The sequence below is a fragment of the Cebus imitator genome, unplaced genomic scaffold, assembly GCF_001604975.1.
Source record: "Cebus imitator isolate Cc_AM_T3 unplaced genomic scaffold, Cebus_imitator-1.0 Scaffold352, whole genome shotgun sequence".
Taxonomy (NCBI): domain Eukaryota; kingdom Metazoa; phylum Chordata; class Mammalia; order Primates; family Cebidae; genus Cebus; species Cebus imitator.
This window is the reverse complement of record NW_016107667.1, coordinates 2,332,385-2,344,885: the sequence shown is the minus strand read 5'-3', so window position 1 is coordinate 2,344,885 and position 12,501 is coordinate 2,332,385. Positions and strand designations below refer to the sequence as shown.

At 41.1% G+C, this 12,501-nt stretch overlaps 1 protein-coding gene across 1 annotated transcript in view; it reads left to right on the top strand.

Annotated features, from left to right (window-relative positions):
• The first annotated feature begins 9,948 nt into the window (after positions 1-9,948).
• The window catches only part of LOC108287690 (salivary acidic proline-rich phosphoprotein 1/2-like), a 4,787-nt gene continuing 2,234 nt past the window's right edge, over positions 9,949-12,501 (top strand). Inside the window, exons 1-3 of the mRNA XM_017506238.2 lie at positions 9,949-10,061; positions 11,000-11,035; positions 11,937-12,381. Of these exons, the coding sequence (XP_017361727.1) occupies positions 9,998-10,061; positions 11,000-11,035; positions 11,937-12,381 (545 nt within the window). The 5' untranslated portion in view covers positions 9,949-9,997. The remainder of the gene's footprint in view (positions 10,062-10,999; positions 11,036-11,936; positions 12,382-12,501) is intronic.

Here is a 12,501-nt window from a genome sequence, read left to right as displayed (position 1 = left end):
TCCACCTCCTGAGTTCAAGCGATTCTCCTGGCTTAGCCTGCCAAGTAGCTGGGATTACAGCTGCAAGCCACCATGCCCAGCTAATTTTTGTATTTTTGGTAGAGATGGGGCTTAACCATGTTGGTCAGGCTGGTCTCAAACACCTGACCTTGTGATCCACCTGCCTCAGCCTCCCATAGTTACAGGGCAAACACAATGTGAGTAATCATAGAGTTAATTCAGAAACCAGAAAAAGAAGATGTAGCTCAAATAATTAAAGTGCTGAGGAAGAGAAAATTGCAAACCAGATGTTTATGTCCAGTAAAACTATCCTTTCATAATAAAAAGGAAATTTAGGTATTCTCAGAAAAAAGAAAAGAATGAAATCTGAAAGAATTTGTTTCCAACAAATTTATCTTTTAAAAATGGCTCAACGGAGGTTTCTAAACAGAAAAGAAAGGCTAGAAGAGGAATTTTTGGAAATTCAAGAATGCAGAAAAACGAAACAGAAAGTGGGGAAAACAGTAAGTAAACAAAAATATCTTCCTTTTCTTCTCAAATTTTCTGCATGAGTTTCAAAAGAGTCAACTGGCCATTGCTAGCTTTGAAGATGGGAGAGAGACAGATAATGTGGCAAGAAAATGAGATTCTTCTCTAGAACCTCCAGAGAAGAACTCATCCATGACACATGGACTAAACTCAGGGAGACCCAGTTCAGATTCTGAGCTGCAAAACTGAAAGACAATAAATTCATGTTGAAACAAAAATTATGAAACTTACCATGGTGCTAAATGCCTGTAAACATGTATTTAAGACGACTATATTATAAATGGGAAGTTCAAGAGACAGGGAAACAAGGTTTTCATATTTCATATAATACGGTAAAATGTGCACACCACTAGACTATCATAAGCTATGTAAATGTAATGTAACACATAGCTCAACCACTAAAAACACTGGATAGAGAGACACTCAAAAACTTTACAGATCAACTGAAATGAAATAAAAAAACATTTTCAAGAAATTTATAGGAGACCTGCAGGAGAAAATCAAATGTATTACAAATATAAAATAAACAAAAAAGATACTAAAACATCAACAATTACAATAAATGCAAATGGTTATTAAAGGTAAATTTCTCCCTTTTCAGTTTGTGCCTTACCCTACTGCATAGATCTATATTTTGAAGTTCAAATATTTGCATTGCAACTAATTTTACAGAAACTCATTAATACATTCATGCAAATATCCTGAAGAAGCCTGGGTAAATCTCTCCACCCGCTCCGAACCAAACCAGATCTAGAGGAGTAAGATGTCCATTCCATGTGTGCTGTGAAGTATAATGGCCTCCCAAAGACACATACTTCCTATTTCCCAGAACCAGTCAATATGTTAACTTACATGACAAAGGGAAATTACGTTTGCTATTCAACTGACCAGAATATATAGAGTCTTTCCTGGATCATCCAACTAGAACCAATGTAATCACAAGGTCCTTAAATGTGGAAGAGGGAGGCAGAAGACTCAGTGCCAGGGTAATGTGATGTGATGTGAGGCTTGAGCAGCTATTGCTCAAAGTGAAGACGGAAGAGGGCCAGGGAATGTGGGCAGGAAAATGGGATTCTTCCTTAGAGACTTCAGAATGGAAATCAGCTTTTCCACCTGGATTTAAGCCAGTGAGACCCATTTGTGACTTCTGAGCTACAAAGCAACTCACTTTGTGATAATGTGTTATGGCAGCAATAGGAAAATTAATATACTTTTCACACATTCATTTCATGCCTTTTCTGCAGTGCCTGTAATGTGTTAGTGGCAGTGTATAAAGTATAAGAGAGGAATAAAATTATCATGGCTTTTAATAATACCTGGCTACTAAGCAACATCCTCCTCCATGCAATAAAAACCATTCTCAAAATGCAATTCCAGGGAATATTGAGCCCATATTCAATGGAGAACAGCTAGTAATGTCCCTCTCTCAGCCTGTACAATTCCCTCAACTCAGCCAGGATTAATGCCTCAGCTGGGCACATCCCATGCTTCTCTTGTTTTCTATGATTAATTCATTCTCATGTAATTTGGGGGTGGCCTTGTTCTAGAGCTCCGAAACTTATTAGAAATTGATGGATAGCATGGAGATACTCATGGCTAATAAAAAAGTTGCTTCATTATCTAAATTGAAAACAACAACAACCATGACAACAGGTAGGAAGGAGAATGTCTTTAACCTCCATGTCAGATTTTATAGCTGACATGAGCATCCGGGAAGATTTAAGTTTGCAATGCTTTTACAGAGGACTAAAATCAGCATTGGGAATGGTATGAAGCCTCTAGTAAGATATTAGAGGCAAAAAATGTGAAAATCACAGACAGGTACTGAAATGGATTCTGTATCCTATGAAGGTGCTGGGTTTTTCTGCGATAAAGAATTGGTTTGTTTCACTTTCACTAAGAATCATTTGACATATGTCTAGCATTCTATCAGCCTCCAGTAATGTTACTAAATGCAGTATTCCACTGAGACTATGGCACCTAAATCCTCCTTTTCCTAACTGCCAAGACACTCTGCCAAGGCTGATATCCTGCCAATGGAAATGAAGGACAAAAACACTCCCTGAGAAGGATTTGATTAAACAGTGGTCCACTCACACTTAGAAGTTCCTAAGAGTGGCAGGTGAACTGGACCTGTCCTCATGAGCTACCACCATATATTCTTCTCCCCAAGAGTGGACTCAGCTAAGCAAACATGATCCCTGGGTAAGAAGGGCACAAAATTGGGGCAGAGTTCCAGAGTCTGTCACAGAATCCCTCCTAAGGAAAACCAAAGATCAGGAAGAATGAAAGAATACAAAACTCTATGGCCTTACATGGTGTTGTTCCAGTCATGGACTCTTCAGAATAAACAACAGCAATATGTCCTAGAAATCAGGGAAGGACTGTCTTCATTTAAAGGGCAAGACCTCTGGGGAAATGACTCTTCCTACTAAAAATCAAAGAACCTCCATAAGTTGGGAATTGCCACAGTCAGCACCATCTCTGGATACACAGGTGTGGAAACAGATGGGTCCAGGACACTAGCAGAAATGCCCAAATGGATTAGGGCCATGCAGCCACCCTTTGCTTTTATAGTCAAACATGAGAATTTTCCTGACCCTGCCATGGGTTGTAAAGGAAAGAAGACATTGCTCACATTGAGCATTCCTTCCGTGCTGAGCTGTAGAAACACTACAAACACTAAGGGGAGGCACTATTCTGCAGGAAGTATGCCCTGCAGAGGAAAAACCTAGTGAAAGAGCAAGAATATAAAGCCATACCTCATTTCAATAGGCCCTCAGTCAGCACCAAAGTACATTCTTTAGATTTCTCCATGAACAATGTGCAATCCCACAGTACATTTACAGCAGTGCCAGAAGATAGCCATTATCTGTAGACGTAAGAATTAGATTGTTCAGAAACTTGCTTCCGTAGGTATTACCAAGTATTCTTTTCAGAAAAAAAAAAATCAGTTATCCCTCAAACAATTTGAGTATGTTTTAGGGAGGAGAAGGTCTTGAAATCTTATGATCCCCGTGGGTAAATGGAAGACAGAAAAATAAGTAAAGGCTTGAGTGGAGGAGTTGGCATGCGGAAGACCACGGCTAGTTCATGAAGCTTTTCAATCTCTTTTTATTCTGTTCACTCTAAGCAGGGTCTTGGAAGGAACCTGTGCACATGAAGGATCCCAAAATTCAAGCTTCATAAGCTTAGTAGATCATTCCAATCTGAAAAACGTCATATGTCATTCTTGTTAGAATGCCTATTTAAATAAGCCTTTAACTGCTCAATAAAAATGTACAAACGCATGTCTCAGACAATCAAGAAAATGTGAACATAGAAAAGTTTAGCTAAAAATAATATTAGTCAAAATTTAAGATAAATACAAACTATATATGATATCATAAACTTCTGTTTCTATCTATGTCTATTTATTAAAGGCCACAAAATATTTTTTTATGATATAGAAAGATTTGTTTGGCAGTTGTAAAGGTGGATAAGTAATAGACCTGAAACCATGTAAATTTTCTATTTAAAAAACTATACTTGTTAGACTCTCAGAGTATAAAAATGCATTTATCATTTAAAGTTGTTGCTAGAGTTACAAAGATAGGTTATGTTTACTCAATGATCTTGTAAAAAATAAGCGTGTAGGCTGGGCGTGGTGGCTCACGCCTGTAATCCCAGCACTTTGGGAGGCCAAGGTGGGTGGATCACGAGGTCAGGAGATCGAGACCTTCCTGGCCAACATGGTGAAAACCCATCTCTACTAAAAATACAAAAATTAGCTGGGCGTTGTGGCACGTGCCTATAATCCCAGCTCCTTGGGAGGCTGAGGAAGGGGAATCACTTGCACTAGGGAGTCGGAGGTTGCAGTGAGCCAAGAACGCGCCACTGCACTCCCGCCTGGTGACAGAGTGAGAGTCTGTCTCAAAAAAATAAATAAATAAAAAATAACCATGTGATTATCAACTCATGGCCATGTTACATTTAATGCAGCCAGGGAAGGAAAGACAGTAGCAGCTTCTTCTGATAAAATTAGGAACACAGGTAATAGCAGCCTGCCTTATAAAGTAACTTGAATACACTTAAATGGAAACAGACATAAACAAAAGGATCATCTGTAGAATCTGCTATAAACTGTGATAAGGAATTTGTCTGTATACTAAGAGTATTGGAAAGCACAGTGCATTGAACACATAAACTAATGCCCTTTCCCAATGTCTCCATAAAATTACAATAAAGAAGCACAAAGGAAATTTCACAGCCAAGGATCAGGAGAATGAAACAAGAGATGACAATAACAATAAATGTAAACAAAACTGTGGAATTAGAATAACAAATAGGAAAATAACAGAGTTTATGAATCAGCAAAGCCAAAATCAGACATGAAAAGTGGATGGTGGTGCAACAATTTTCACCAGAACACCTGGAAAATTGGTCCTATATGAATATTGCATTTTCCTGTGCAGAAATTCATATGTATATACATTTTAATGCATATTCTGCATCAAAGTTAGGTCATTTTTCATCAACTAAATCCTGTGCATTTCTTGCTATTTGGTCCTAGATATTTTATATTGTTCTCATGAATAAGGTCATTCTCTCATTTGTCTCTCTCTCTCTCTCTCTCTCTGTGTGTGTGTGTGTGTGTGTGTGTGTTTGTGTGTCTTGTTGCATTGTCTTATGCTGTTACCTGTGAAATGTATGTCTTAGAGAAAGTCACTCAATCACATTAAGATTTTATTTCTATTTTTGAACAGTGAACATAAATGCAAAATACCCTCAAAGTGCTATTGTAAGGACTAAAAGAGCAAGGCATCTGAAACATCACCATACAAGGTAGAACGGAATACTTAATAAATTTTTAGCTATATAGCCATGCATGGGTAGAAATATAATATATGATATAGATAGCAATTTGGTTACTAAAGCAAACTTGATTATTCAATATTGCATAGAGACAATTACATATTCAGTGATTTTTAAATGAATTTTAAATCTCTATCTCACAGCATGGGCTTCCTCACAGCATGTGGCAGGTTCCATAAAGAACAATTTGGAATTGCATGGCATTTCTGTGATCTGGACTCAAAAGTCACAAAGTATCACTTCTAATATAATCTATTGGTCATGACAGTAACGAAGTTCTACCCAAGCTCAAGGGGGTGAAAAGAGAGCTCATCCCTTCAAGAGAGGATGTCAAGGCACCACTGTAAGAAGAAAACATTAGATGAATGATTCTATCATGATCAATTTTTAAAAACGCAATAAGCTACACATCCAATTTCCAAGATAATAAATATGCACACACGTGCATTTCAAATCAACAAAATATAGCAATAATTTGTGGTTCGTAAGCAGAAGAGATAACATCTTATGTGAGAGAATAGGTGTTTAATGCCTGAGTCACTGATTAATCACTTTGACAAAATTCCTCTTTTAAATGTATCAGCTTACCGACTTTGTATGTCATCAGTAAAATATGTTGATGACATACATTGCTTTGTATTTCTTATAAGTTGTGAGCACACTTCTCTATGAACTTAAACGAAGTATAACTGAAAGTTGAAGAATATACTCTGACATTGTGATGACAGTGGTGAGCTGAGGCTACAGACACTTGACCTTAGTCTGATGACCAATGCCTTCTACAGCCCCAATCACCAAGGAAGGAGCACTGTCTCTGGGAATGGGACACAGGTGACATCTTCAGGCAGAAGATTGAAGGCTGTGTAAATGGTATACAATTTATCTTTTCTTGGACATCCCTCTAACCAGACCCACTCTCGATTTTTAAAATTTTATATCCATTGTGATTATAGGGATCAAATTTAGTCCATGTAAAAGGGCATACACAAATGTTGCCAATGCTAATATGCCATCCAAGAAAAACGCAGGTCGCGTGGATTAAGGAAGTACATACAGGATCTACATTGACAGGGTTTTGTAATTAGAAAAGAGAGGAATTAATTCCTCTGACTATCTTTACATAAATGTGAGGAGTAAAGCAGAATACTAGAAGATTTTTTAAAGTGATTGTGATTTCAAACAAACATGTTCATTCAGGAAAATACACTTTTTCTCACCTCTCCTGTTAAAAGTCTCAGGAAAATGTAACCTTGAAAATATTCTAAGAGAAAGTTGATTTTGTTTTCTGAACCTCATTTCCTCTCACTTTGTAGTAAAGAAATGAATGAATGAAGAGCAAGTAATCAGTGGAGCACAGTAGGCAAGAACTCAGCTCTGAGAACCGACTGACTTCCATTCCACTTACAACTCTTACGCCAACCTAGGCATGCACCAGAGTCACCTTATCTACAAGATTAAGAAAGTAATAATAATCTCACCTCCCTAAGATTGAATATCATATAGTAAATGCTGAAGAAATGTTTTCTGTTATAATCAGTCTTTGCTAGGATAAATGGAAAGAATATAAACACGCTCAAATAATTGTGAAATATGTATTTAGGGAGCATCAATATCAAATAAAAATATAAAGATGACTATCAAATTAGGGTAACCAAAGTTTTAGACAAGTCAAAGCAAAGCTGAATTCTCAAACACAACTGCATGATCAGAATGGTTTATCCAAAGAACACAGTAAGCTGAGGAAGATTCTGCTTTCTGTTCCATTCAGAGAGCTTCTTAGTCTTCAAAAAGAGAACGATGTGTGGGTATGAGAGAGCTGAGGCATAAAATTTGGATCTTATTACAAGGGCAGAAGAAAACCCTAAGAGAATTTGAAGCACAAAAGTGTTATTATCTAATTCCTACTGTTAAATGATCACTCTGACTGATGTGAGGAGCATTGACATGGGATGTGCTGGGGTAGAATGTTACCAAGAGCAGCGGAGGATGTGAACGTCCTTCAGGAGACAGCATCACGGCCTGAGCTATCATTGTTTTGTAAAGATGATGCAAGTGATTCTGTTTGGGATGCCTATTGAAAGTGGAGGCAACTCAATTTGCTAATGGTCAGTGCCTGAGGGGAGTGAGGATTTCTGAACCACTAAACGCCTGTTAATGACTTAGAAAAGGTGGGAGCTCTTACGAGAGCTGAGCTGTGTTTTCTAAAATTTCATATGTTGAACACTGTTTCATCAGGATCTCAGAATATGAACATCCATAGTAGAAGGCAAGTGGAGTGCTGAGGGCTGCCACTCACCTCTAGGTGCCCAAGCGCCTGCTGCAGTCCTGCTTCTCCCTTCCACCCACCCTCACTCACAGACACTGTCCTTTCAGTTCTTCCATCACTTCTGTTTTTGTTGTGTCTGGAGTGCATAGCTGATATTTATCCTTTCTTGATACACTTCACTCACTGCTGACATTGAGAAGGTCAGAAAAAGGGCCTGAGGTGAGAGACCTTTAGGGGCATTACCTGTTCTCTTCCTGTTCTCTCCTCCAATGTCAAGTCAGCCTTGCATCAGATGGGCAGCAACCTCAGTTGGCCACGTAATCAGGCAATGTTGGCTTGGCCTCTTTGCTGCTCCTTGTCTCTGACATTCCTTTGTTACCTGATGGTCCAACTTAAGCCACCTAGGCAGGATTGCTCATCTCCATTTCCTATGCAAAAAAGTGTCTGGTGAGACCAGAGACACAAATCTCAATAATACAGTGGGACCTGCTGGCCCACGCAACTATTCTCTGCCTAAGATAAAGTTCATGAAGCCCAGCTAGAACCAATTCACTTCCTACTGAGCCAGAGAAGAATTGCCAATTAATAATGCATTTCCCCTTCAAGTATGCCTGTATTTATGCCAGGGAAAATAGCAATCTTCCTGGTTCTCTTGCTAGGGCAAAGTTACCTGTAGTACTGTAGCAAAATGTTTTATTTTATGAAGTCTTCCTGTGCTATTACCTGTAACCCTTCTGAAGGGCCAGCCCAGACCCTCTTCTGCACAGCCCAGGATCTACCCATCCACAGTGGTCATGAGGTCTGTCTTTATGATTTACTGTCACACATCCTCTCCACCCTCATCATACCTCCAACCAAGCTGTCCTCAAATTAAAACCAGCTGTACACAAAATGTGAACAAGTACACGCGACACACTGAAGGTCTAAGTGGTAAATAGCAGTTGTTGATATTGACTCGCCTGTATATTCCATGAACTGGTGAGCAGGGATTTACTAGGTATAACAGAACAATCAGCAGCTGAAACAAGAGCTACCATGGCAGGACTCTGATAGGGCTTTTGGAAACACAACGTTTATTGTGAAATTACACAGGCAAGAATGAAACAAAGGTGGTGACGACTACTACCGCCTGTTACTTAGAAGATTAAATAAAGGAAACCTTATAAAACTTGTTGGGGAAAAGCCAGATATATGAAGAAAAATATACATAGTGGGCTTGACTCAGAAAATCAAATATGAACCAAGAAGTACCAGAAAGAACATCAAGAGGAATGCATATTAGAAGATTGTAGAAAAAGTACTCTTTGTGGAAGAACAATCTGAGAAAACAGGTAACACAGATACTGACTAAACCAAGAAAACCTATACAATGCAATTGAGCATTTGTTGGGGATATCTAACACCTTATTTGAATGCAGAATTGTGACCATTTAATTGTCAGTGGTGGGAATTCAAATAATTTCTAAGAAAATAAGCCTGAGGGTGAATTTGATGGTATGTTCTACAGAAAGGGAAGATCATGAAGGAAATTTTGGTGACATGACATCGTGTGGCTCCCTCAAGGAACTGTGTGTTCAGTTTTCTCAGTCTAGGAATATCCTGGTGGTTTCTGTGTCCATTTCAGATTAATAATCCCTGAAGATACTTTACAACACACAATTTTGGCCTTGCTGTGTTGCACGACACCAAGCCTTGCCTGAGCTGAGTGAGATCCAGAGAAGCTTGGACAATTCGTGTAGCCTAAACAGGCTGCGGTGCAGCTTTCTGTCATCTTTGTGTGCCCAGGAGTGTGCTGTCCTCACACATCTCACAGATAGCAGAAACCATCACCATCACATCAAAAATGTAGCTGAATGTGAAACAATTTGTACACACACATCACAACAGATGGATATAGGCTCTTTAAAAAGTCAAAGATATTGACCATCCTCACTGCTAGCTGTAGCTTCGCTGCCCACACACATATACATAGCAATAAATACTACAGTGAATAGTAGAGAACAGTCTTGTCAAAAAGATTGAAACTCTGATGGTATCTGAAGTTCAATTATGTCACAGTGCTGGTTGCTTGGACACAGTTCCTTTAAAACCTTTGTTCGATTCATAGTTGTACCTTTTAGAAATAAGACACAAACAACATCCACCCAACACATTCCTCTGGGCTACAGTCCCAAAGGGAAATAAGGGACACACCTGACCTGCAGTGAGCAAAGCAGAACCCAGTGTCTGCATGGTAAGGCCCATCCAGTGTGAAGCTCAAAGGCGACATTGTTCTGCTCCTCTGTATAAAGGGAGCTGCCACATTTCTCCCATCACAGAGTTGAGGGCAACTCCAGAACCTCCTGCAAGATGCTGCTGATTCTGCTGTCAGCGGCCCTGCTGGCCCTGAGCTCAGCTCAGAGCTTAAGTGAAGGTAAAACAGACCGGGGAGCAGATGCGGTTACTCTGGTTGGGGCTTAGGAGGTAACAGTGGTAATTAGTGGGCAGAGAGGAGAATGAAAACAGATGGGGCTGCAGAGTTTTCATGCCTAGGATCAGGAGACCTGTTGTGTCATCATTCCACACCAAGGGCTTCTAATTTATTTAATATACAATGAAAATGCAATAAAGAATGTGTACCAGGGGAATGAGAAGGTCAGATTTGCATTTATAGAGAGATATGACTGTGCTGTGAAGGATGCAGTGGGGAATGCAAGACAGAGTCAGGGAAGTCCAGCTGTGAAGATCCTGTCGTCATCTCAGTAAGTAGATGGGATGATGGTGGCCTTGCTGATGGTGGATCAGCATCGATGATGAAGGTAAACACACATTAGAGATACTGCAGAGACAGAGAATTGGGTAAAACACCTGTCTCTGTCTACCTAGAGATGTAGAAATATCAGAGCCAATCATTGTCATTTTTCTGTCCCCTGCATGCAGCATTTCAATGTGCTGGGAGTGGTATGGGTAAGGCTGTATTGAAATGATTACTTCTGATTACTCCTATTGAGAAAGCATATGAACATAAGCAATATATTTATAGGAGAATTAGGGCATAACAATACCAAAATATCACACTGAAGTGTCTGGCATGTGTAAACTACATTTGTATTAAGTCTTGAGGGATCCTAGGGAGGAAGAAAAGGGGCGCTTCTTTGTCGACTTCATGGCTGTTGCTCTGTGGAGTAACAACCCTGCCTCCCCTTACACCTTCCTCCTTCCTCCCCTTCCAGCAGCTTCACAGATGGTGGCTGACCAGTTAACCTAGGGGATGCATGGGTGTGGTCAGAAGTCCCGTTTCCCTGTAGAACACTTGTGAGTCTTGAAAGATTCCAGATGTAACTTTTCTCATCATCTGTGCTTCTCTTCTAGATGTCAGCCAGGAACAAGCTCCCTCCCTAATATCAGGTAAATCCCAGTTCATTCTCAATCTGTTTTGACTCTCTTTTTCTGCTTACAAATTGATCAGTTCCCCAGTGTCTTCTTATCAGCACTTTCCTTTCAGGAATTGATTAATGTCAGTGCTCCAGTGATACATGCCATCTTCATGCAGCCTTGACTCTGGGACCATGAGCAGGGCAACCAAATTGAATGGCAGAGATGCTTGGCTTAGATGACAACAGGAGTGGGCTGACCTTCCCCCAGGCCGGGAGTGTCTGATGGGAGATGACAGACAAATGGGCATCGTCCTCATCCTGACCCCTCCTTATACTGACAGCCCCTCAACTGCTTCCTTCTCCCCCAGCGTTCCACTCCAGAGTTCTATGGCTTCGCTGGAAATGCAAAGAAATTAGTGTCTGGCTCTCATTTTTGTACATTTCCCCACTCAGCTGCATTACCGTAGCTGATAAAAGTTTGCCTCACTATTCGGTGAATCCTGTGTGGGCTTTCATTCTCTGTCTTCACTCTCTATATTTCTTTACATGGGTCTTGGAGCCCGGTGCCCAGGAGTTCAGTCAGCAAATTATTGAGGCAGCTGGGATCATAACTGGCCACTTGACTGATGTTACTTGTCCTTTTATTTTTTCCCCATCTGGGGATTCTAACATATCAAAGATCTTTTCGTAAATCTTTATTTTTTGGCCAACTTCTAATAGACATGCTTGTCCTAGGCACAAAGAAATGAGACTTTTCATGACCCAGATGTGGATGAAAGGAACTCTGCCTATGAAAGCCTTGAGCAAAAGGGATGTTAGTAGTTGACAGGCACGTTCTGGGAGACAGGGACAGTGTGCTAAGGATAGAGAGGTATAAAGGGAGGAGGTTCTTCTATCACTGAACTTGGCTCTTCTGGTGTCACTTCACACAGACGGAGGAGACTCAAACCAGAGCTCAGATGAGAAGCCTCAGAGACCGCCTTTTGGAGGACACCCACCTAAGCCACCTGCTGGTAGTGGAAGCCAGGATGATGGCCCTCAGCAGAGACCACCTCCACAAGAAGGCAACAAGCCCCAAGGTCCCCCACCTCCTCCAGGAAAGCCACAAGGACCACCCCCACCAGGAGGCCATCCCCAGAGGCCTCCACCTCCTGCTGGAAAGCCCGAGGGACCACCTCCACCTCCTGAAGGGGGAAGACCACCCAGATCTCTCCACGGACCACCTCCCCAAGGACCGCCTCCACAAGGACCACCTCCCCAGGGACCCCCTCCACCTCCTCAAATGGGAAGGCCACCCAGATCTCTCCACGGACCACCTCCCCAAGGACCGCCTCCCCAAGGACCACCTCCCCAGGGCCCACCTCCACCTCCTCAAGGGCAAAGACCACCCAGATCTCTCCAGGGACCACCTCCCCAGGGACCACCTCCCCAAGGACCACCTCCCCAGGGACCACCTCCCCAAGGACCTCCTCCCCAGGGGCCGCCTCCCCAGGGACC